The following is a 26,560-nucleotide window of genomic DNA, read 5'->3' as shown; positions in this document are numbered from 1 at the left end:
TTTTACATTTACATTTATTCATTATGCACACTTGAAAAAACCTTGTCTGTGGTGATGTTTTAATTTGTTCATCTTAGACGAAATCTCCTTACCTGGATTTCAAAGGAAACAACATTTGGTATAGTTGTGTATTTATTAGTCTGTTGTGTTTCTGGGTGGGTGTCTTGATGTTTTGATTGTCCGGTTTCATGTTCTTTCTGTCTTGTCAGGCGCTGGTCCGGCTTCCTCCCCAGATTTCACAGAGCGAGGAAGTTCTCCGCTTCTTTGAGACCAAACCAGATGATATCAGCCCTCCCGTAGAGTGAGTGTCACACAGACCTTCACAAACCAATGTCTGCACACTCTACCACATAGAGAAACCTAAATAAAGCCAGATATGAATAAAACAAAGTGCTGCGTAGTGCTTAATGCACACTGAACTGTACCATATGGTGAATAATATTTTTTAACGTCCCACTGTAGTCAATAATTGTATCCCTTAAAACTCATCTTTGATCACCAAAATGACATATTTAAACATTTTTCCTCTAAAAAAAAATCTTCATGCCTTTAGATAGCTTGAATGTTAAACCCTTGCTTCACTTAGTAAACGCGGATTTATTAATATGCTAATTAGCCCCGCCTCCACTCACTCCCGCCAGCTCAGAGATTCACTCGGTTTACCGAGGTAAACGCTGCACAATGATATCGCTCTTTACAACGTCGGACGTATGACGGTAATTAATATGATTAGCCTTTTGCTTGACTACGTTATCAAACACCTAATAATGTGTTGCTAATGTTACACAAACCATGTTCCCATTCACCATCTCAGAGTCAGACAGCTTCCTTCTTAAAATCAGTATTAGTAATAACGCTTTGAACAACAACGCCATATATTTAATCATAGCATTGATATATACATCATATTCATAATTCACCTGCTATATTGCTAAAATTTTCCATATCGACAAAAAATATACCGGTATAACCTGCCATTTCTCGAGACTCCCCTGCTAGTTCATTGTTAATAAAAGCCCACCCCCCTCTTGATGTGATTGGTTACAAGGTAGCTTGTGACGTCAGAAACACCAGCGATTTCAAATCGTGTTTTTGAGACTGTCTTTGGTTCACTGCAGTTTTAAGGAGAAAATACTCAGTAATGATGTTGACTCATGAATTTGCACATGGTTTGTCTAAAAGCACATTAAAAACACCACATAGACAAATACAACATTAAAAGCTTGATTTACACCACAGGGGGACTTTAAAATAGTATTATTTTATTTATTATGGCACTGGAAATGGAAGATGAGTGAATTGCATTGCGGGATACAGTATTCCATGCACGATTTTGTTCATATCATCTGGACATTCAATTTGCTGATGACATGCTGCATACTGTGCTAAAAAAATGGACACACATGCAGACGTGCATGATTTCTCACACTCCCACACACTCTGAATGGTGTTGGTAAATCTTAAAGCCTCCTGCTGTATTTACATACTTTTCTTTGATTAGCTCTGTAAAAATGTTCATAATTTGGCTCTCAAGAATGTCACATCTTCATTGTAAGAGAATCTGTGTGGGTTTCAGGAGAGGTGCAAATGTGTTTCTATGTGTGAAAAAGAAAAAGACAGAGATTTTCTTCATTCTCCAGCTTTAAGTTACTCCCATCCCGACACATTTTAATCACAGTGATGCGATGGTATTGTTTAATTAACACTGATGTGGATATGCACAGTCCTCTGTGAGTGTGTATGTGAACGTCTTTCCCTAGGCCGGTCCATAATTAGCTCCTGTGAATCCCATGAAAATTCGAGCCAAAAGAATTAACCTACAAAATGAATAGAGAAGGAGAAGCCCATGTTAGGAATAATTCATTATTTATATACACTGCCATTCAAAAGTTTGGGGTCAGTAATTTTTTTTTAAAGGGATAGTTCATTCAAAAATGATTTTTTCCCCCATCATTTACTAGCCCTCAAGTTGTTCCAAACCTGTTTGACAGTACAGTTGATGGCAGCCAACTAAATATACTTTAAATCAATGGCTACCATTAACTGTCTGGTTACCATCATTCTTCAAAATATCTTCTTTTGTGTTCAACCGAAGAAAGAAACTCATACAGGTTTGGATCAACTTGAGAGTCAGTAAATTATGACAAATGTTAAATTTTTGGGTGAAGTATTCCTTTGCTGAATAAAACTATTATTTATTTTAATGATATATTAAAGTAATCAAAAGTGACAATGGTGACATATAATGTTACAAAAAAAATCTATTTCAAATAAATGCTGTTCTTTAAAACTCATAGAATCATTTTAAAAGTGTATCATGGTTTCCACAGAAATATTAAACATTTAATATTTTAAGCAATTAACATTAACAGTTTTCAACATTGATTAAAATAAGAAATGTGTCTTTAAAGACATTTCTTGAGAGATATATTCAAAAATATATTATAATAGGATGGATAGAAAGGAAGCTCATGTCCAAATAAGAAAAAAAGGAAATTATGACTTTTTTATTTACGAGTTTATTATAGAAACAGAATTATGAGATAAACTGAGAAATCTGAGGAAAAAAATAATTATATTTTATAATATATTTTGCGAAATATAAACATATATCCCACAGCGGAATCAAGCGTCCATAGGAAACAGTTATTTTAAATTGTAATATTTCACAATATTACTGTTTTTACTGTATTTTTTATCAAATAAATGCAGCCTTGGTGAACGCGAGAGACTTCTATCAAAAACATTAAAAATCTTACTGACTATACAGTTTTGAACGGCAGTGCACATATACATAATAAGTATTAAAAAAATTATATATTTTTTCAATTATTTATTTATTTCTATTCATTTATTTTTAAATAATAAAAGGCACCATAAACGTAGTAGGCTACAAATAACTTATGCATCCAAGTTTTTTTTTCTTTTTTCTTTAGTGCACGTTTAAATGGTAATTGTCAGTCTCTCGCGCTGTTGGATTGTTTTGTAATCTCATGCAGGCAGCCTTGTTTGCTGTAGTAGTGGAACAAAAAAACAAAAAAGAACACGAGCCTGTAACCATTTTACTTTCATCCTTGTATCTTTTCTTTTCTGTTTCTCTTGCACCTTTTCTGTACTCGGAGCTGTCCGTCACATACTTCTTTCAAATTCCCTGCTTTTTTTTGTCTCCCTAGTGATATGAAGTAGGCAATCTATTTTCATGTTCAAAACACATTCATCATATGCTGCAGTGGCTACACACACCACGCACTGACACCAACACACACACTGCTCACTCTTTACAATCATAAAAAACAACTTCGTTTTGTCTGTCATCTACAGTGCATCCTTGAACACTCTCCTGATTTTATATTGCTGCTCGTCTGTGGACAGTTCTTTATATTATAACAGTCAAAGTCCATGACAGTAAAATATGAGTGTGTGTGCTTGTGTTTACGTGTGTGTGTGTGTGTGTGTGTGTGTGTGTGTGTGTGTGTAGTATAGGTGTCCTTGGATGCGTGTGTGCTCTATAGGTGGGCGAAAACATACCTTACAGAATGTTATAATCAAGGACTTACATTTAAAATATACTGAAGCTGAATTTTGAGCAGTCTTCAGTGTCAAGTGATCCTTCAAAAATCATTCTACTATGCTGATTTACTGCTCAAGAAACATTTCTTATTAATATCAATGCTAATTCTTTCCCCGCCATTGACAGAATTTTCCATAATTTATAACACAATGTTAAGAACACAAAAAAAGAATGTTACCTACATTCTAGTGTTGTTTTTTATTTTATTTTTTAAAGCAGAGGCTCTGTTCTTTTTTTTATTTATTGTATGTTTCGGTATTCATACAAAAAATAAATCTTCTGGGTGGTATGATATTTTTGTGACAATTATCAAAAATGCTGGCGCTGGCTTGAAACTTAAAGGGGTCAAATGATGGTTCTAAAAAAGAACATTATTTTGTGTATTTGTGTTAATGCAATGTGTTTACGCGGTTTTAGGTTAAAAAGGTCATTATTTTACACATACTGTACATTATTGTTGCTACTCTATGCCCCACCTTTCTGAAATGCATAGATTTTTACAAAGCTCATCGTTCTGAAAAGCGCGGTGTGCTCTGATTGGCCAGTGATCCAGTGCATTGTGATTGGCCCAAAAACCTTAAGCGTGTGACGGATATGTCACGTTCGTTACCATATTTGGAACATCAGCTCCCAAAGCAATAATGACAGGTAATAATGTAAGCACTACCTTATCAATTCGAGCCCGAATCTGATCCGGAAAATGCAGATGACCAAGCTGATCGATCAACTTTGCAAGCGCCACTGGACCAGATCGTATCAGATTGGTAAGGTTTTGTTTCATTGGGGACATAATTACTGATTATAATTACTTATACTGTCTTTGTACACGTCGCGCTATGAGTATGGCAAGCCGTTTTAGTAAAGCCGTTTCAAACCTACTAATCTATATTTTCATGCTACTAGTACTTTTTAGATACTAGTATCTATTCCATTAAGTACTAGTACTTATTCATTAGCTACAAATGCTTATTCTTTACTAGTGCCTATTCTTAGATACTACTATACCCTTTTAAAAGATACTAGTGCTTATTCATTAGATTCTAGTGCCTATTAAAGGTGTTCAAAGCGATGTCACACGTTTTTTAGGCCAAAACATTTTTTGTCACATACAACAAACATCTCCTCACTATCCGCTAGCTGCCTGTCCCATGAACACACTGTAAAAAACACGGTCTCTGCAGACACCCCAGGCTCCACAAACGGCAACAAAAACAAACTGGGCTAACCCGCATCACGAAACATAACAAACTGTTCCAGCCAATAACCGATAAGAAGGGTTTGGGGGTGGGGTTTGGGGGGTTAGTGCGCGGATCAGCAGGAGGGAGGGTCTAGCTAGCCTTCGTTTTGTTTGACAATACTTTAAACGTCAACAAGAAGTGATGTCACCCGACATCGCTTAGAGCACCTTTAAATTGGTACTAGTAGCCTACTTATTTATTAGATACTAGTACCTATTAATTAGATACTAGTAGGCTACTTATTAATTAACTACTAGTACTTATTCAATAGATACTAGCACCTATTTATTAGATACTAGTATTTATTCCAAATGTTACCAGTAAGATTTTTTATTTTACTAGTAAGATTTTTTAATTGAACTCTACAGTGGCCGTTCTGACTAGTCATAACATTAGACGAGTTAAAAAAGCAGTTGTGACTAGTAAAATAAGAATAGTAACTAGTAACAATTACAAAAGACACTAGTGTCTAATAAATAGTGTCTAACAGCTACATAACACACTAAAGGAAAAGGAAAACATGAAATCGCATCAAATGACCCCTTTTAAATAAAACGCTGGCGGAGAAAGAGTTAAAAACTGTTGTGCTATTTAACATTTTCTGATTTTTTTCCCATGATATTTTGATGAATAGAAAGTTTAAAAAGAACAGCATTTATTTGAAATAAAACATTTTCATTGCATTGTAAATATCTTTACTGTCACTTTTGGTCAATTTAATATGTCCTTCCTGAAATAAAGTATTCATTTATGGAAGCTTGTTTCCGCCACGGAATAACAAATAAAAAAGGTAATCTCAATTTTATATCTTACATTTCGGAGAAAAAAAGTCTGAATTGAGTGATATAAACTTACAATTACATGGAGAAAAAAAAAGTGAGATGAAAAATTCTGTGGATTTTTTTATTCTGTGGATTTTTTGTGGATTTATTAACTCATAATCCATATAAAGTTATATTTGTTGCCGCACTAGTCGGTTCATTTCAATCACTCAGCTTTAAATGGCGTCTGTTCCTGTCCTCAGTTTCGAGGATGTTCCTCTTTATCCGTTTTAGTGGTTATGCACCTGATGTTTGGAAACTGCCTGCCTGGACTATCATGTTGCAGTGATGTGTTATTCAAATATCCAAGTGTTAATTGTCAGAGCTCCATTAGAACAGACACATTGCTGCTAATAGCTAACAGCCTAATGTCACTCACCTCTGCAGGTATTTGTTATGGCACATGTTAGTGTGTGTGTGTGTGTGTGTGTCTGTGTGTGTGGTATACAGACTGTGCCCTAGAGGGAGCTGTATGTGATTGGTGGATTTGTATCAGGCTAAGCTGGATGAGAAATGCACTACACAATTTTTTCGGAGGTTTCCGGATTGACCGTTATAAATCTTAGTACAGGAACTATTGCAGCGCATAGAAATTAATTCAAAGGAGCATAATATGTTGATTATTGTCACGAAAACAAAAGAAATGACGAATACTGATGGAGAAATCAAGATCCGAGTGGGTGCGCATGCAGCAACAAAGTGTCTGGGTGGTTATAAGTTAGAACAGGTTCATTTCTTTACACACCTGGGTAGTCGAGTCGTGAAGAAAGAGGAAGAAAGGCGAATCTAGGCTTTTGAGAACAAGTGTAAATGGTTGTTACGAATTCTAATGGACAAAATTTAGCGGGTTTACAAATGGCTAGAATAAAGAGCGGATTACTGAATCACGTTAAACCCTGCAATTTACGCTATTTTGGTCATGTAATGGAGGCATGAAGGAAAGAAGGCAGTATCATGACAGGGGTAGTGGAAGGTTTCAGAAGTCGTGGAAGACTGAGAATAAGCTGGCTGGATAATATTACGACATTGACTGGTCTGTCTGGAGCTAGCTTGTTTCATGCCATACGAGACAGAAGACTCTGGTCATTACTTTCTCATCCATGCAACCAACCACCGCCAAACGACAATGGCAAAATGACATGTCAACCTAGATGAGTACGTCTCTCAGTCTGAGATATATGGGCTGAATCACTTGGAGACCAGCAGTTAGTCAATCAAAATGAAACGGGGACCCTGATGTTTAAGAGAGTGTGCCTGTGAGTGTGCATCCTATCAGCGATCAGTCTCTGTATGTGTTTGACTTTGGTTTGAACTGTAACTCACACATATTAAATTTGTGTGACTGGCAGTAGATATATTTGCCCACACAAGTGTATGTATCTTTCTGTACAGTATTATCTAGCAGTAGCATACATTCTATATTCAGTTGATACTGTGCTGATCTTTTTCCGTGGTGTGATTTCACAGATGTGTGTGATTCTTAACTTGTGTGAGACACTTGGAATGGTTTAAGTCTATAAGTCCACATTCCACGATGGTCCTATCGATGTAGTTTTCGTCATCAGGAGGGTCCGCGGATGTCCAATTTTTGTGTCCGTGTGGACAGTGCACGTACAACTGTGCATGTGCGAGAAATTGAGCGCTTGAAAACATGTCCACTAGATAGCGTGCACGTGCCAAACGCGTCTTTCCACACAAAGGAGTATATGTTGGCCCTGTCCCAAATGGCACACTTCATGTGCACTTGATAACAAGATCTTAGGGTTTCCCATTTGTCATTTTAGGTTTCAGAAGGGTACTCATGAGCACCCCCCTTCGTGGCCGATATGCGCCCTCGATGCGCACTTTTTCCAAGACCGCACTGAAGTGAGCTCCACAGCAGACTTCTACCTGATAGTCAAAGTAGCATTTTTTCACGAAAGTGTGGATTCGGAGTAAGATTGTTAGGACTTAGGGTTCCATTTGGGACCGGGCGTTTGAAAGGCTCGTGCTCTCAACTGTGCGCGGGACGGAGCGGAATGTGGAAAATGAAATATAATCGGGCCTTTAAATCCAGTCTCACATGCCATCAGCCTGATGTATGTCTGCAGCCATTTAGATTTCAGCAGGCTTTGTTACGGTTGGTTGAGAGATTAGTTTTATAGAACATACACTACCGTTCAAAAGTTTGGGGTCAGTAAGAATTTTAGAAATGAATACAGTAAAGCATAGGCGGAGGGTGAACCAACTCCAGGGTAAGGCTAGATGCGATTCCTCCTTAAAACACATTTAAATAGAATGTCATGAAATAATTACGTCACCTATCCACAACCTACGTATCCCAGCGTAAACGCTCTTGTTATTAAGGTTACGTTCACAAACCACTATAATTCGAACAGGCATGCATACGTGTGATCTGGCATTACGGCCCGTTCAAATAAAAGAAAACCTAACCGAATATGCCTTAACCAATGCAGCAAAACATACGTTTTATTCAAATTCTGAGGCCTTCCCCAGCCTTACACATGCTCCGCCTATGCAGCAAAGACACACTATTCAGCAAGGATGCATTTAATTGATCTAATGTGAGAGTAAATTGATATACTCAGTGAAGATGGTTTACACTCATGTCATCATTTATAAACCTTGTTTGATCTACCTGGTTCCTCTTTTTGTCTCTATCTGAGATTGAGACTGAGATCCATGGAACACATCACTATCTTCACATCAAATGATGGTTTGATTACTGTATGTAAAGGGTTCTAGAGGTCTGGTTTCACAAATTTATACACAATGTAAACATTTGCTTGTTGGATTTTGGCTGTTGGACTTAGCCCTGATTGGATCACAGTATAGTCAAATATAAGTGAAATATCTCGAAAGTTGAGTCACCAGTTTATCCATTTTAAAGCCTTTTACAGAGCTTAACATCTGATTCTAACTGCACCATTTGTCAAAATGTTATAGTTGGCACAATGTATATGTATATGTTATTGGGTCAAGTTTGTTGTGATTTAGAAAAACTTGACTCCGGACTCTTGCCTGTGCCTTTTGAATGATGACTCTTTTTTGAATCTTGGAGCAATGGACAAAATAATTATTTTTTTCAGGCTTTACTGCAGCAGCAGCAGCAGCAAAAAACAAACAAAAAAAAACCCAAAACAATACTCAAACTTTAATTTGATGCAAATGCAGATATATCAAAATATATCATGGTTATTGAATATGCACCATGGAATGCTCTTTAGGCCGTGTGTCCACAAATGCGTTTTTAGCCGGCTGAAAACGTTAGGCGCTCTGCTGAAAACGCCTAGCTGTGGGCGCTTGAGAGCGTTTTGGCAGCGCTGTGTTTTTTCAGTTGAGACGATTCGTTGCTATGATACAGAATATCCGCAGCACAGTTTACTTGTAACTGATTTCGTAGAAAATTTGTTTCATACTAAAAATGTATTTTTCATCCATTTTGTTCGGTTAGCTCTGCTGGTTGATGTCTTTGTACAGGTAGAATGTTGTGACAGTTGGTCGGTGTGATATTTGTCCCGCCCCTCCTCCACTGTGATTGGACGGACGGCTGTGTAAAAAGTGACAGTGATGAGCGCAGCGTTTTACCCAAAGTTGAACATTTTTCAACTCTCGGCGACCAGTAAAAAACGCCGGGCGCTCAGCGCTTGAGCGTTAAATACACGCTCAGCGCCTCGTTACGCTCATGGCGTTTAAAAAACGCGGCGCTCCCACTGAAAACAATTAGAATTTTACGCCAGGAGCGTGAAAAAACGCTTTGGTGGACACACGGCCTTAGCTAGGTTTAATAAAGCTAGACCATGAACAATACAGGCTTTGTTGTCATAAAGAAAATCATTAAAAATTATGAAATTTATAATGTAACAAAATATTTATTTCTATTTTAAATAAATGCTGTTCCTATGAGCTAATGCACTATATTTTAAATCTTCTGAAACCATAGCTTCGAATGACGAAATGACTGAAATGCATCTCAATATTCACTTATTTTATAGTGCTTTATATTGAAAATATTAAATATAATTTTTAAATAAAAAAGAATACATTTTAATTTCTGGATGAACTATTATTTGAAACGACCAGATTTCTGAATCAAGCTAGCTTTTTAAATTGTGTCGTTTTTCATCTTTATGAACTGTTAAACTCATGTTGCCAGATTGTTATTGCTTGAAGCAGATGGTCATTTCGTAACATTACCTAGCCTCTCATTTAAGGAGAGATCTGGAGTCATGGAGTTCATTGAATGGATGTGGAATAATGGATTGGTTTAATGTGGTCTGTCGTGAGGACGGTTGAAGTGAAGGTGAAATTTGAGATGCGTTTGTGCTGTGTAAGTGTGCTGCTAGTGTTTCTGTTTTTAGATTGATATGAATTATTGATGCACTGAAGATTTCCCCCTGGAAATAAATTCCCCTGAGGAAAACACACTGACAAGTGTGAGCACTCTTGATCTTGAGAGCTTGGCTACTTTCAGCAAATACTGATCTATGATCAAATTTACCACCTGAAGTAATATTCACACCATGGCGTCAATTCGCCAAAAGTCAAGGTATTGCAGGTTCAGGTGACGTCATCCAATCTAACAATATCACATGACGATATCAATTCAATTAAGTGTAGAACAACACAAAAGAGAAAGACAAAACTGCATTTAAACCTTAACCAACAACATCAGCCAATTAAAAAAAGGCAGTGGTTATTTACACTTTGAATTAATTTAAAAAAATAACAATAATGATCAGTTTTTAAGGCAAGGCAAGTTTATTTGTATAGCACATTTCATATACAATGGTAATTCAAAGTGCTTACATAGAATTCATTAAAATAATCAAAAGAAATAAGAATAATTGAAACAGTTTAGAATAAAAAATAAAATAAAATACAGTACAAACAGTCAGACGAACAGTGGCACAGTGCTCATTCAGTAAATTCACAGCTAAACAGATGTGTTTTGAGTCTGGATTTGAATGTGAGTACTGTAGGAGCACATCTGATCTCTTCTGGAAGCTGGTTCAAGAGTGAACCCTTGGTATTTCTAGCTGATGTGATCCTAATGATCTGAGTGACCTGTTGGGTTTATATTCAGTGATCATATCTGCAATGCATTTGGGTCCTTGGCCATTCATTGAATGATTTATATACCAGTAATAATACTTTAAAATCAAGCCAGCCATCAGGCCTGCCACCGGATCGGTCTATGGGCATCCGGGGCCAATCTCCAGCTTGGCAGATCCCCCGCTAAAGTCTGCACGATCTGCAAAGATCACCGTTACTCCAGAGTTTCGTCCCGCCGAGACTGCCCTGCCTGAGTCTCGTCCCGCTGAGACCACCGCTCCAGAGTTTTGCCTCGCCAAGACCGTCCTGCCAGAGTCTCGTCCCGCCAAGACCGTCCTGCCAGAGTCTCGTCCCGCTGAGACCACCGCTCCAGAGTTTTGCCTCGCCAAGACCGTCCTGCCAGAGTCTCGTCCCGCCAAGACAGTCCTGCCAGAGTCTCGTCCCGCCGAGACGGTCCTGCCAGAGTCTCTTACCTGCCAAGCCTGCGCTCCACGTCAGCCCTGCCAAGCCTGCGATACACATCAGTCCTGTCGAGCAAGAGACTGTTCACGTCAGTCCTGCCGAGCCAGAGGCTGTTCACGTCATGCCCGCCAAACCAGAGACTGTTCATGTCAGTCGTGCCGAGCCAGAGACTGTTCACGTCATGCCCACTGAACCAGAGACTGTTCACGTCAGTCCTGCCGAACTAGAAACTGTTTACTTCATGCCCACCGAATCAGAGACTGTTCACGTCATGCCCACCTAACCAGAGACTGATCACGTCAGTCCTGCCGAACCAGAGATTGTTCACGTCATGCCCGCCGAGCAAGAGACTGTTCAAGTGGTGCCTACCGCACTTAGGACTGTTCATGTCATGGTCCCTGAGCCTTCTATCCCCGAAGCTGAGCCTGTCCCTGAGCCTGTCCTTGAGCATGTCCCTCAACTTGTTACTCCTCCCAAGAATTTTTTTGGGGGGAGGGGGGCTGTGGGTCCCCGGTCATTGGGGACAGGCCTGAGCCTCATGGGAAGGCCTGGCCGCCCGAAGGGTCATCTCCGCCGTGGCCGCCCGAAGGGCCTTCCCCGCCGTGGCCACCTGCACAGCCTGCTCCGTCCTGGTCCCCTGAACTGCCATCTCCACCTTGGCCGCCTGCTCAGGCTGCTCCGCCCTGGCCGTCTGCACAGCCTGCTCTGCCCTGGCCGCCTGCACAGCCTGCTCTGCCCTGGCCGCCTGCAATGCCTGCTCCGCCCTGGTCCCCTAAACTGCCAGCTCCGCCTGCACAGCCGACTCCGCCCTGTCCGCCTGCACAGCCTGCTCCGCCCTGGTCCCCTAAACTGCCAGCTCCGCCTGCACAGCCTACTCAGCCCTGTCCGCCTGCACAGCCTGCTCCGCCCTGGTCCCCTAAACTGACAGCTCCGCCTGCACAGCCTACTCCGCCCTGTCCGCCTGCACAGCCTGCTCCGCCCTGTCCGCCTGCACAGCCTGCTCCGCCCTGGTCCCCTAAACTGCCAGCTGGGCCTGCACAGCCTACTCCGCCCTGTCCGCCTGCATAGCCTGCTCCGCCCTGTCCGCCTGCACAGCCTGCTCCGCCCTGTCCGCCTGCACAGCCTGCTCCGCCCTGTCCGCCTGCACAGCCTGCTCCGCCCTGGTCCCCTGAACTGCCAGCTCCGCCTGCACAGCCTACTCCGCCCTGTCCGCCTGCACAGCCTGCTCCCCCCTGTCCGCCTGCACAGCCTGCTCCGCCCTGTCCGCCTGCACAGCCTGTTCCGCCCTGTCCGCCTGCACAGCCTGCTCGGCCCTGTCTGCCTGCACAACCTGCTCCAACCCTGTCTGCCTGCACAGCCTGCTCTGCCTTGTCCGCCTGCACAGCCTGCTTCGCCCTGTCCGCCTGCACAGCCTACTCCGCCCTGTCCGCCTGCACAACCTGCTCTGCCCTGTCCGCCTGCACAGCCTGCTCCGCCCTGGTCCCCTAAACTGCCAGCTCCGCCCTGGCCGCCTGCACAGCCTGCTCTGCCCTGGCCGCCTGCACAGCCTGCTCCGCCCTGGCGCCTGCACAACCTGCTCCGGCCTGGCCGCCTGCACAGGCTGCTCCGCCCTGGCCGCCTGCACAACCTGCTCTGCCCTGGCCGCCTGCACAACCTGGTCTGCCTTGGCCGCCTGCACAGCCTGCTCCGTCCGCTCCGCCCTGGTCCCCTAAACTGCCAGCTCCGCCTGCACAGCCTACTCCGCCCTGTCCGCCTGCACAGCCTGCTCAGCCCTGTCCACCTACACAGCCTGCTCCGCCCTGGCCACCTGCACAGCCTACTCTGCCCTGTTCGCCTGCACAACCTGCTCTGCCCTGTCCGCCTGCACAGCCTGCTCCGCCCTGTCCGCCTGCACAGCCTGCTCCCCCCTGGTCCCCTAAACTGCCAGCTCCGCCTGCACAGCCTACTCCGCCCTGTCTGCCTGTTCCGCCCTGTCTGCCTGCACGACCTGCTCCGCCCTGGCTGCCTGCACAGCCTGCTCCGCCCTGGCCGCCTGCACAGCCTGCTCCGCCCTGACCGCCTACACAGTCTGCTCCGCCCAAAAAAACGTTTTTTGGTTAAAAAACTAAAAAAAAAAATGTGCAAAAAAGCACCGTTTCCATCCAGTGAGCCAAAGTGAACAAAATCGTCACTTTCTGATAAACTGGCACCAAATATCACCAAGAAAAATGGAAGTTGATGCAGTAGGAGATGCCACTGTATATAATAATTTTGTATATAATAAATAACTTGCGGCTCAGAGCATGCAAGCAAATGCAATAAAGCCATCTTGCTTTCGGAGCACCGAACCACTTTGACGACAGACTTTGCTCAGGCATTTCAGACCAACCAAAACAGCATCTCAGATGCTGTGCAACGAGATCAGTTCCATGGTTAGTCCAGTTATGCCGTCCCATGGCAAAGTCATATGTCTTTTTTGATGCGCATGGAGGAATTTCTTTGGTGAATGTGTTTCCATCGTAGTTTATGCGCATGTTTACTTGCCAAACAAAAAGTATATCCGATTCAATTAAGCGCATAAGGTTTTTATCGGAATCTTACGCAATTTATGCGTATTTTGGCGTTTCCATAGTTTTTTGTTTTTTATGCAAAATAGGTGGATGGAAACAGCTAATGTTACTTATGTATGGAGCAGAGATAACACAACCTCAGTGCCTGTTTTCAGGGCTTCTCGCTTAGGTCACAACACCAGCGCGTTCACAGCTTGGCCTTTGTTTTGTTTAGTGTTTGTTTTCTAACTACCACAGTTTCTGCCATTAAGACTTATAGTGTGTGTGTGCTGCATGGCTGTTCTCAGGGACAATGTAGGGCACCGTTGACAAAGAAACCCCTCCATTAACACAGCTGGAGGGAAAGAACTCTGACAAGAACATCTGACAAAGATAGGCAAAGATGCTCTTTGAAAACTCAGAATAAGCCATGACTGATTCATAGTTTCCACTGCTCTACATTGGACTGTGAATTATGGGAGTGCGAGTCAGACATATTGTGTTCCAGATATAGCCTAAATTTGAGAGAAAAGGTAAGTGTTATACTTTTTGTGTATCAGGAGTGTCAGCTCAGGACTGCAGTAACTACTTTTGTGTTAGATAACATAATAGTTCTCACAAAAAAAGAAAAATGGGAAAAAATCATATCCTCATATATATTAAAGTGCCACAGAATAAGATATTGACTTCAGTCATTCAATATAAAATCGATGTGCTATAGATATCTTGCGGAGGTACGCTTTTAGAGCCATCTGCTGGAAGACATGAGAATTGCAGCCTAAACCCTAATGCCATTATTTGTTCATTTGGTCTAATGATGGATTTCATTGAACATTTCATGTTAATTATTGATCACTTTTATCTTTTTTTTGTTTTTTTGTAAAAGACGAAGTATTCTGCTTTTATTATGATTTAATTCTTTAAATCAGAGTATTTCTGTATACACGCATTTATACACACATGTCATGCATTTATTTTCTGGATGTTTTAATTTGACCAAAATTCTGACTGGATCCTGATTCCACTTAGAGAAACATTTTTGTACGTTACACTAACATTTAATAACCACAAATTGTCCAAATACATATTCTTTGAATTTTGAACAGTAAAATTTAAATCTAATAAATAAATAAATATATATATATATATATATATATATATATATATATATATATATATATATATATATATAAATAAACAAATTTAATTCTGTACATCCTAATGTTTTGTAATTATTTTCCAGACATTTTTAGTTGACCAGAAATGCGGTGTAAATTAAAGTACTAATGTCGGAAAATACTGCATTATATAGAAAGTATACTTAGTTTATATGTTAAACGTGAGCATATAAAAACCTGACATAATGAAATTGGCAGTGGAGTGTAACTGTAATGAACACTAGAGGTCACTGTCACTCTGAAAATCTGCTGGATTCAGTCATTATTCTTATCAATTATTTTAAAATCGTTTTTTACTTCTTTTTTTTAGGTATTTTTAGGAACCAGTACAACACTCAACAATACCAGTGTTCATTTGCATTTTGGGACTTCTTGAATGTTAATTTTGGACACTGAATGCTGAAAATAGTATTAGTATTCGTTATAGATGCATCAGTAGCTTGGTTTATAGACCAAACTGACAGTCTTCTGCTGTGTGTTAGTTTCTCTCTCTCTTTCCCTCACACACACACACACCCCCCCCCCCCCCCCCCCCCACACACACACACACACACACACACACACACACACACACACACACACACACACACACACACACACATACACATAATGTAAATGCACTATGGCTGGTGTTTTTTCTGTTAGACACATTTTTTTGACTCGGAATTCTTTACATATCCAGAGCTCATAGACAAGTGACTGGAATCCCAGGAGATCTTCGAACACTGCAGCATGCGTTCAGAGCACACTGGGATGCATTTTACCATTAACTTTAAAATAGAAATTCACACAAAAGCTGCTATCCGGTACAATCAGAATTGAGTTGTCATGGAACCTACTGTATTACATAATTGCACAATAGATCTGTGATAAATGGTCCCAAAAAATAGCTTTAAAATTACATTGCCATTCAAAATCCCTCCAGTATCTCTCTGTCTGTCCATTAGTCCAAGCCTTACACTTACATCAGATCTGAGACAGATGGCAATGATCAGAGCAGTGTTTCCACCACAACACACACATTTGCTATTTTAGACCATCTGATGTTGAGCAGTCACTGTCTCTCTCTGTTTGCCGGCTGTGTACAGGGGAACATTTTTTATTAGCTGGTATGATGGATGGTTGCTGGTAGACTGTGTATTCCCACATGGAGTGCTGTAAATCCTGAGCTGGTTATCCTATAGTCTTTCTACGTAATTAAATGGGAGGTGGGGGGTATATCTGACTTAAACCCCTTAGAGAAACAAGTGACATCTGATCGCAGTTCTGGAAATAAATACACTCAACACTACACAGGTGAAAAATCTATGGTTTCAGTGTATTTTCATGTTTTCAATTTATATATATATACTATATATATTTTTTTTAAATTTTTAATTCATTTTATTATTTTTTTTATATTACGTTTCCCTAATATTTGACAACCACAAAGCGTCCAAATACAGTTTCAGTTTATTCAATGTTGAACAGTTGTAATATTTTTGTTTAAACAGGATTTATTAAAAAATCTTTGATAAGAAGAAAGTTCAAAAGAACAATATTTATTTGAAATAGAAAACGTTTGTCACACTGTAAATGTTGATACTCTCACTTTTGATCAATTTAATGCATCCTTGTTAAATCAAACTAGTGTTAATTTCTTTCAAAAATAATACAAATGAAATCTCACTGACACCAAACCTTTGAACAACAGTGTATATGCAAATTGTATGTGATTTTTTATTTACTCCTGTGACATTTCAGTGTAAATTTATTATACGAAAGACATATGCAATAGATTAAAATGTGTGTGGGCATGTCATCATCGAAATTTAAAAGGCTTAGTCCACCCAAAATGTAAATTCTGTAATTTATTCATTGTCAAGTTGTTCCAAACCTGTATGAATTTCTTTCTTCTGCTGAACACAAACGAAGATATTTTGAACAGTTTCTGGTCCCCTTTGACTTCCATAGTATTTTTTTTCGACACCAATGGAAGTCAATGGGGACCAGTAACTTTTTGATTAAAACATTCTTCAAAATATCTTTCTTTATGTTCAACGGAAGAAAGAACTTAGGAATAAGGCTGAGTGCAGTTTTTTGTTGTTGCCATGTTTATGATGTTGTTCTACCAGTTTCGGAATTGACTTCCACTGTATCCATTATGGGAGACGGTTTGGTTACCAACATTCTTCAAAATATCTTATTTTATGTTCCACAAAAGAAGGAAAGTCATACAGGTTTGGATCAACTTGCGTGTGAGTAAATAACGACAGATTTTTTGGGTGAACTATCCCTTTAAGGGATTTAGTATGAAGTGAAAGACTCATTCAGTGGTGACCCTGTCATGATTGGTTGGTTTAGGTGCAGACCCAGGTGGTCACTGGTCACAGTGACTGATTATTGTGTGGCTCCTCAGGGGGTTAATGCAGGATAAAACTAGTTCATTATCTAAAGTGGTGTTGCTGAAAGATCTGATAAGATGATCAGTCAAGGAAAGAGACAGACAATGAGGCACACAGAGAGTAAGTACAGAGGATGGCCAAAAATAATTGTGATTTAGTGCAAAGTTAAAGGCCTGTTTCATATGGTGCGTCCTTTTAGGCCAGGGAACGTTCATGGAGCAAATTGATGTTGAATGTGGAAGGAAAATGACATCATGACAACACTGATTGGCTGATAAGACCACAAGAACATGCGCTAGCTCTTAAAGGGATAGTCCACCCAAAAATGGAAATTCACTAATTTACTCACCCACAAGTTGCTCCAAACCTGTATGACTTTCTTTCTTTTGTGGAAAATAAAAAAAGATATTTTGAAGAATATTGGTAACCAAACCGTTTCCCATAATGGAAGCAATGGCAATGCTGAAACTGGCAGAACAACATCATAAACATGGCAAAATGGTTCCAAAACCATTAAAGTCCCCCTCGAGCAATGGAAAAAAATACTACACTCTGTTGAGTCATCTTTCAGCCTTATTTTTAAAACCGGATGGGTTTACTGTTAGGAACCGTTAGCCTATTGCTCGGCATGGTCTAGTAACAGCCAACAAACATTTCAGTTTGACATTTCAGAATCAGTTTGGACAAACACTGTTCCCTCAATGTTTTCCATCTCCCAAACAAATGGAGAATGGTTTCATGAACAGCAGATTTCAGACACCTTTCAAGGCTTCTCCAATCATCAGATCTAAACATCATTAAACCTTTGAGGAAGTTCAGAAGCAAACAGTGTGAAGTTCCATTTCTGCAGATCTGGAGTGTGAGGGAGGACCTCTGTTTTGTGCTCCTGTGCTCTGTGTAAACGTGCATCATGAAGGATTTGTTTTTATTAAATGTTGGATCTGTTTGTAGCTCAAAAGTCTTGTGTTGTAACTCGTATCCAGTTGGTCCAGTTTCCCGTCCACACTGATGCAGAAACAGAATAATAACAGAAACCAGAGGGAGCAGCCGGAGGCTAGTTATGAAACACTGCTTGTCATTTATTGGTATTTTTTGCTCTTGTGTGTGTGTGTGTGTGTGTGTGTGTGTGTGTGTGTGTGTGTGTGCAAAAGTGACAGTAAATACAGTAAAGACAGTTCAAATAAATGCTGTTCTTTTGAACTTTCTATTCAAATAATTCCGAAAAATTTTGATCCAGTTGGATCTGTTTGCAGTTCCTTCAAGTCTTGTGTTGTAACACACGGTTCAGCTTCCTTCCTTCCTTCCTTCGTTTGTTCCTTCCTTCCTTCTTTCCTTCTTTCCTTCGTTTGTTCCTTCCTTCCTTCCTTCCTTCCTTCCTTCCTTCCTTCCTTCCTTCCTTTGTTTGTTCCTTCCTTCCTTCTTTCCTTCTTTCCTTCGTTTGTTCCTTCCTTCCTTCCTTCCTTCCTTCCTTCCTTCCTTCGTTTGTTCCTTCCTTCCTTCTTTCCTTCGTTTGTTCCTTCCTTCCTTCCTTCTTTCCATCCTTCCTTCCTTCGTTTGTTCCTTCCTTCCTTCCTTCCTTCGTTTGTTCCTTCCTTCCTTCTTTCCTTCCTTCCTTCCTTCCTTCGTTTGTTCCTTCCTTCCTTCCTTCCTTCCTTCCTTCCTTCGTTTGTTCCTTCCTTCTTTCTTTCCTTCCTTCCTTCCTTCCTTCCTTCCTCCCTCCCTCCCTCCCTCCCTCCCTTCCTTCCTCCCTCCCTCCCTCCCTCCCTCCCTTCTTTCCTTCATGCATTCATTCATTCATTCATACATTCATTCATTCATTCATTCATTCATTCTTGAAGGTTTTGATCCAGTAAGTGTTGGATCTGTTTGTAGTTCAAAAGACTCTTGTTGTAACACACGGTCCACCTTCCTTCCTTCCTTCCTTCCTTCCCTCCCTTCCTCCCTCCCTTCCTCCCTCCCTCCCACCCACCCACCTTCCTCCCTCCCTCCCTCCCTCCCTCCCTCCCTCCCTCCCTCCCTCCCTCCCTCTCTTCCTCCCTCCCTCTCTTCCTCCCTCCCTCCCTCCCTCCCTCTCTTCCTTCCTCCCTTCCTCCCTCCCTTCCTTCCTCCCTCCCTCCCTCCCTTCCTCCCTCCCTTCCTTCCTTCCTTCCTTCCTTCCTTCCTTCCTTCCTTCCTTCCTTCCTTCCCTTCCCTTCCCTTCCCTTCCTCCCTTCCCTTCTTTCCTTCCCTTCTTTCCTTCCCTTCTTTCCTTCCTTAATTCCTTCCTTCCTTCCTTCCTCCCTCCCTCCCTCCTTCCTTCCTTCCTTCCTTCCTTCCTCCCTCCCTCCCTTCCTCCCTTCCTCCCTCCCTTCCTCCCTCCCTTCCTCCCTCCCTTCCTTCCTTCCTTCCTTCCTTCCTTCCTTCCTCCCTCCCTCCCTCCCTTCCTTCCTTCCTTCCTTCTTTCCTTCCTCCCTCCCTTCCTCCCTCCCTCCCTCCCCCCCTCCCTTCCTTCCTCCCTCCCTCCCTCCCTCACTCCCTCCATTCCTTCCTCCCTCCCTTCCTTTCTTTCCTTCCTTCCTTCCTTCCTCCCTCCCTCCCTCCCTTCCTCCCTCCCTCCCTCCCTCCCTCCCCCATTCCTTCTTTCCTTCATGCATACATTCATTTATTCCTTTCTTTCCTGAAGGTTTTGATCCAGTAAGTGTTGGATCTGTTTGCAGTTCAAAAGTCTTGTGTTGTAACACACGGTCCACCTTCCTTCCTTCCTTCCTTCCTTCCTTCCTTCCTTCTTTCCTCCCTTCCTTCCTTCGATTACATGATTGCACATCAAAACTGACATTTAACATATATTTAAACATGAAATATTAAAAAAGCTGACCTCCCTGAAAGTCATTGTACAATTCACACACTTCACTGGTGTATGTGCTGGTGGTCACCATAAGTTTGACAAACACAGAACAGGCCTGTTATTTAAATATACCACTGCAAATGCCAGAGATGACTGTATGAAGATATCACCAAGGCACATAACAGAGGAAGCCACAAAAAAGCGATGCATCACTCCTAGATGTATAATACATTACTTGTATGGTCAGGCTGAGTGAATGAAAAAAAGCACAATCTACTATGTTGTGCCTTTCCTCTCCCGCCTTTCATTTAATAGTGACTCTGGGAGTTATAAAGCTGAGAACTGTAGATTTTTTGTCTAAAACTTTTGCGGCGACCCAAGTGATGTTGTATATTACGTGCAGACGGTCCACTGCAGGGAACTGTGAACAGTCACTTCCAATAACACTTTCTCTGCTAAACGGTCTCAAGCGATAAATGTGAAGTATTTACTTTGAGATACGCCGCAAGAGGTTAACAGCAGGAACAACTGTTCTGAAGAAATTTTGCAGAGATTTTACTGAATTTTTGCCATGGAAAACATACTAGCAACTACAATATTTAAAAATTAAGCCATATATATATATATATATATATATATATATATATATATATATATAATACTTAGAATTCACTTTATATTATATTATTATTATATTATATTATTTATATTATAATCTATTTTTTTTTAAATCTTTTATTTATTATTGTTTTTTGGAGTGTAGCCCCGTAGAACTGAGTATGATGCTTGATACAGATATTGGCATGCTTAAGTCTCTTAAAACTGGGAATTGTCCTTCTGCATATTATTCATAAATGTCATGTCCTATATGCGTCTTAATTGTGGCAGTTTCTTTTTATGCGAGACAGATAGCAGATCTCTCTGATTTAGGGCTTTTAGGAAAGTGTCCTGCCTCTATTCGGCTACAAAGGAGTTCATTCTAGAAGGCTTGCAGTGACCTCATACCGCTGATCTGAAAAAGAGAGTATTCATTCTCCCACGGGAGCCACAAAGGAGGAGATTGAGTGAGAGAGAAGGATGAAAAGAAAGAGATGCAGATACAGATGAGAGGATGAAGAGCTTGTCATATTTTGGACTACATGGGGGGAATTTGGATATTCAGAGCAAATGTCCTTAAGGTTTTTTTGGGGGGAATACCAGTCATGAATGTGTGAATGAGCTTGAATGTGATCAGAGAGACAGTTTGGCATATTTTCATAATATGTATGTCATGTAAAAAACTCAATCTATTCAAATCCAACTAGTCAATTCAGCCACTTCCAAGAACGGTATGCTTTGTTCACTCAGAAAAAACTTAATATTACAGTCAGCAATGTGTAATATGAGGACCAGCAATGCTAAAGCCATTATGTAAACAGGTCACATGCTGCATTTGTCCAGTCAGTAAATTTGAACCCGAATCGGACCCAGAGAATGTTAGTGAAGATGATCGAGCAGAACCTGTTCAAGAATGGCTGTTAAACGACGTTTCAGAAAGGTTTGTTTTTGTTGTCTCATTACTTTTTAGATACGCTGTTAACAGGTTAATTGTACTAATTATTATAGTATTACAAAAATTAAGCTTAATAAACAAGAATTTCATATAATCGGTCTAACAAATTATACTACTGTCCTCAAAGGGATTTTTTGTTGAGTAAAGACTGCGGATCTATAGTGATCATTACTGACTGTATGGCACGGTTACTTTTGTATTTTTAGAACGATTGTAGACAAATATCTGTTGCCAGAACTATTAACCCAAAACGAACACTAAACATTGGCTTTTCTACAGTAGCCAAATCAAACACAGAACCATGTTTAGCATGCATATAGATAAACAATACATAAAAGCTCTAATCAAAGAATAATTTACACTAATTCCAAGTTCGCTGTTGAGATTAAAAAAAAGTTTGTAACGTTAGGTGTTTGTCAGATAACGTTAAGTATGAATGAGCTTTTAACAACTTGGTTTGCAGAGCCACACAGCGTTGTCATTTGTTTACTTCCTTGCTACAACGTACAATTAACAATACAAACTATTACAGGAAAACACATCGACGAAAATTAAATCATACTTACAGGTTGTGGCCCGTAAACAAAAGCTTCTGTTCTTAAAGTTGGAACTGCTCCATCTTTCAGCACAAGCCGATGTGCGAATCCTGCATTGAGCTCGCGAAGATTGTGGAAGCTTTCCTCCGTAAAATGTGCAGCACAGAGAGCGAGATTTGGCTAATAATTAACCATTAATCCCTAACTCCCGCGACCCTAGGAAGGCTGAACAAAGTGGACCTGCAATCCAGATGAAAATAACAGCGTTTTGACGGCATTGAGGCAACAACAGCCTACTATAACACAACAAGTCTTCTCCAATGCAATATGAAATGCCCCCCCTATTTAGTATTCTCGGAGGAGGGGTTTAGTGGGGTTAGTGATGTCAGCAACCCTGGAGGAATGTCGTGTAGTCCCTAACGGCCGTTTGTTGTAGTCCTTAGAAATTGATTTCTTTAAAAGCAAATATCTCCCTTTGCTTTGAACTTTGAGCGCTGTAACTTTGCAGATGTTGTTTATGCTCAAACAGCAACATTAAACACTAGCTAAAGTTAGAAAAGTGAAATAGTGTTTTACCACCCCTTTAAAGCAGAATAATTCACTAACAATGCAACGTGAGTCTCTATTCTCTCTGCCATCAGCCTGGTTTTCTTTACATTAGCGCGGTTTCGGACTGATTTAATGAATTCGCTTACTGGATGATTGGACTGAAAACTTTCCCGGAGTTTAGCGGCTTAAAATGATCTGATCGAGAACAAAGAAGTGAGGTTACCGTAAATGTAAAGGGTTAGAATAAAAATTTCCGCTTAGGGTTACAGGCTTGTGCCATTGTAGATGCTCAGTGTGATAAACTCGTGGATCATCTACCTCCGTGACGCAAATTATGTTAATGATGCAATTTCACGTGCTTCAGTAATTTATTTACAATAAATTATTTTGAGTGTAGAGCGACAAATTGTAGGGCTTCTTTAAAAATTCAGTAACGTGAAGAGTCAACAGACTTGAATGTTTCTCTCCGCTTGAAATGTCAGAAGAAACGCTTTTTTAAAGCAATTTTTAATGGTAATATATATATATATATATATATATATATATATATATATATATATATATATATATAAATATATATATATATATATATAAGTTTATTGAATAGAATAAACCTTTTGAGATGAACCATCTCGTTTTCGAGGGGGTCCTAATATACAATACAATACAGAACAAGGGACAAATCAAACACATTACAATAATAAGACAAAAACAATACCAAAATCAACACACTACCACAAAGACGACAAAAAAACCCAAAACATCAAAAAGATAAGTATATAGGTAAAAACAACCACTTGATAGCCACACAAAGGTTGTGAACAAATACTTGCCAGCAAAAACATAATAAAGAATAAAGTGACTTGTAAATTATATATACTGTAGGTATAGTACTCTATTAACCATTGGCACATAACCACAATATCAGAGAGAGCAAATATTTAGAAACCGCCTATGTGAAGTTCACAGACCAACTACAACATTATGGCAAATACCACTCATTTTCTTTAGAAAACATAAAAAATGTAGTTATTCTATTTGTGCCTTTGTCTCATAATTCATCTTTCCATTTTGTGTCTGTCAGGATGCAACTGTACTGTATGTGTCTGCATTTTTGCTCACTTTTATTGTTTGCCACATTGCCTCCATTTTCCATAAATAGATCTCATCCTTCGTCACAGTTTAACTTAATTTTACGCTGATGGATAGGCGACACACACAGGCCGCGTGTCATTCTGATCTATTAATCAGGGTGTGTTAAGAGATCCGCCCTCCCAGAGCCGGAGGATGAGAGGACGGGGGGTGATAAAAGGATAGAGAAAGAGCCATGGTTCTGTTTGGGTCACATGATCAGACGTTGTGCCGATAGCAGCTGGCCCCTTCGATCTTAACACAGACTCACTCCCTTTCCTGGCACACGTCTTGCTCTCAATGCATCTCTAGTGTGTGTGTGTATGTGTGTGTGTGTATGTATGTGTGTGACAGCTGTCTGCTGCAGGACATTGTATTCACTGTGACTTACTATGTCACTCTGCTGTTGCTTTTTCTACAGGGATTATGGATCCAAACGCAAGTCAGGTAAGACAGCCTTTTATTTACCTCTCGTTTCAGTGTAAAACCTGTTGCCGGGTTAAAGTACTAAGTCAGCCCTGCTAACTAACTCAGCATGCCATCGTTGTTATTGCGGCATTGAATGACTTGCTGTTTTGCACTCAACTCAGGGGAGGGAAAGGGTTTTTGACTGAGTTTCTTTTAAGAATTGGACATGACTCAGAGAGGTTTGTAGAGCTCTGGGAGTGTCATCTGTAAAAGGTTTGGGAATAACTGGCAGGATTTTGAAAGAAAGCCACATGAAAGTATGTGCATTTGTACTTCACACTGTTGCCAAAGTGGTCTCAGCCAAGTCGTCTGGCTGAAGGCACAGAAAAGCATGTAACCAACCTGTGCTTAGCAGTTGGTGCTTTAAAAAAAAAAAAAAAAAATATATATATATATATATATATTTTTTTTTTCTGAATGTGCATGTTTAAATAAATATGTATAATTATTTTTCAGACTGTTATTATAATGTTAAGGCACAGTGATCTGATTTATGAAAAGGATTAAACCAAGTTTCCTTTGCATAGCATGCTAGGGTGTAGGGTGTGTGTGTTTTGTGAGTGAACAGCCGTTCTGCAGTTGGGATGCATATCCAGACACACACACACACACACACATACACACACACACACACACACACACACACACACACACACACACACACACACACACACACACACACACACACACACACACACACACACACACACACACACACACACACACACACACACACACACTAATGTAATTTGGATTGGAGTGAACATTGGAGTTCCTGTCTTTTCTCCCACACACATCCCTTTGAAACATTTTCCGTTTTTGATCTGTTTGCTTTCTGCTTGCACACACATATTCATTTGCTATTACAATATTTGAAATCCGCCATTTGGATTTAGTTTTTGTTTTGATGTATTAAATAATTCCAGATGTCATTTTATTTTCTGTCCTTTTAACATTTATCTATGGAAGTTTCCGACATGGAATAATAATAATAAAAAAAATTTTATTAACTAAAAAAGTTAATTGGAACTTTTTTATCTCACAATTCTGACAAGCTTATATGTATCTATAATTTCAATTAGAAAAAAAGGGAAAAAAGTTTTAAGGTGCAATTCTGAATCTTGAATATCAGTTGTTTGTCATCTTCAAATCTCATGCACATTAAGCTGACACAGAAGAAAGTTTTTAACATAAAATGTGCCACAGGTTTTGTGTTGCTACACTTAAACCGATGTTTTCAGATAGAAACTAGTACTCATGTGATTCTGATGTTACGAGCTGAATGTGTTTGGAAGGTAAAATACACATGTACGATCACATGCATGTAGTTCAGCCTAGAGTAATTTATAGTCATTTTTGAGAAGAAGTGCAAAGTTATGGCCTTATGCTGTAGTCATTTCAGTACAGTACATTTGTGATGAGGGAAAGTAGGCGTACTAGACCAGATTTTAAAGAGCTACAACATTAAGATTTGCAAATTTGTGTTTATTATAAAGAAGAAGAAAAAAACACACACACATGCGCGCCTCCAGTAGCGAAACTAGACTCCATGACATCCTTGAGTATGGTGATTTCAGGTCACCATTCAGTTTGGATAGTTTTAGTCTTGTCAAAACCTAATCCAGACAAACATCCACCCATAGGTATTGATATAGTTATTCTTAAGAAACATACATAGCGTTGACCCATTTGCAGTATGTCTATGGTCTGCAGTGTCTTTTCAAATATTTGTCTTTCCATTCATCATCTGTTTGTTAATTCCCATTTATTTGCTCTCACAACATTTGAAAATAGCTAACATTTGGATTAATTCGACCAGCAGCTGAAGTGATGTATTAAACAATTCCATCTGTTGTTTTTTCCCCCCTTCACTTCTCATTTGACAATAAATCATATGTAACCATTTATCATCAGTCTGTTGGATCACTGGAATTTATATAATCAACATCATCCTCTTTTCCAGCCTGTTTTTTAAGATAACCACCGGATGTGCATCTGTCAGACATCAGTAATCATTTGTGTTAGCTAAAAGTGCATAGCATCCTGGAGATGTTATACTAATTATTCAAGTATGTATTTTTAATTTTTGGAAATTTGTAATTTATTTTTATATTTAAAGATCTGTGGTTTCAAATGGTCCCCATCTTTCTGTCAGTTTGAATGTCTGGCTCTTTGGTTTCCAACCGAATGAATTACCTCAGAGTTTAGCTGGTGGAAACTGCTGCTGAGGAGTGTCATCATCAAAAAGAAACTTGTTCTAGGC

The 26,560-nt window shown here is 40.0% G+C and overlaps 1 protein-coding gene across 8 annotated transcripts in view; it reads left to right on the top strand.

Annotated features, from left to right (window-relative positions):
* Positions 1-26,560, top strand: part of sh3pxd2aa (SH3 and PX domains 2Aa) — a 131,555-nt gene that overhangs the window by 52,630 nt on the left and 52,365 nt on the right. For all 8 annotated transcript variants that reach the window (XM_077246257.1, XM_077246252.1, XM_077246255.1 and 5 more), the window contains exons 5-6: positions 210-301; positions 24,251-24,276. In XM_077246257.1, the coding sequence (XP_077102372.1) occupies positions 210-301; positions 24,251-24,276 (118 nt within the window). The remainder of the gene's footprint in view (positions 1-209; positions 302-24,250; positions 24,277-26,560) is intronic.

This window comes from Siphateles boraxobius, unplaced genomic scaffold (genome assembly GCF_051911475.1).
Source record: "Siphateles boraxobius isolate OS27281-9 unplaced genomic scaffold, OSU_SipBor_1 29, whole genome shotgun sequence".
NCBI lineage: Eukaryota > Metazoa > Chordata > Actinopteri > Cypriniformes > Leuciscidae > Siphateles > Siphateles boraxobius.
Note: the sequence above shows the minus strand (reverse complement) of the source record. Positions and strands in the feature narration are given on the sequence as shown.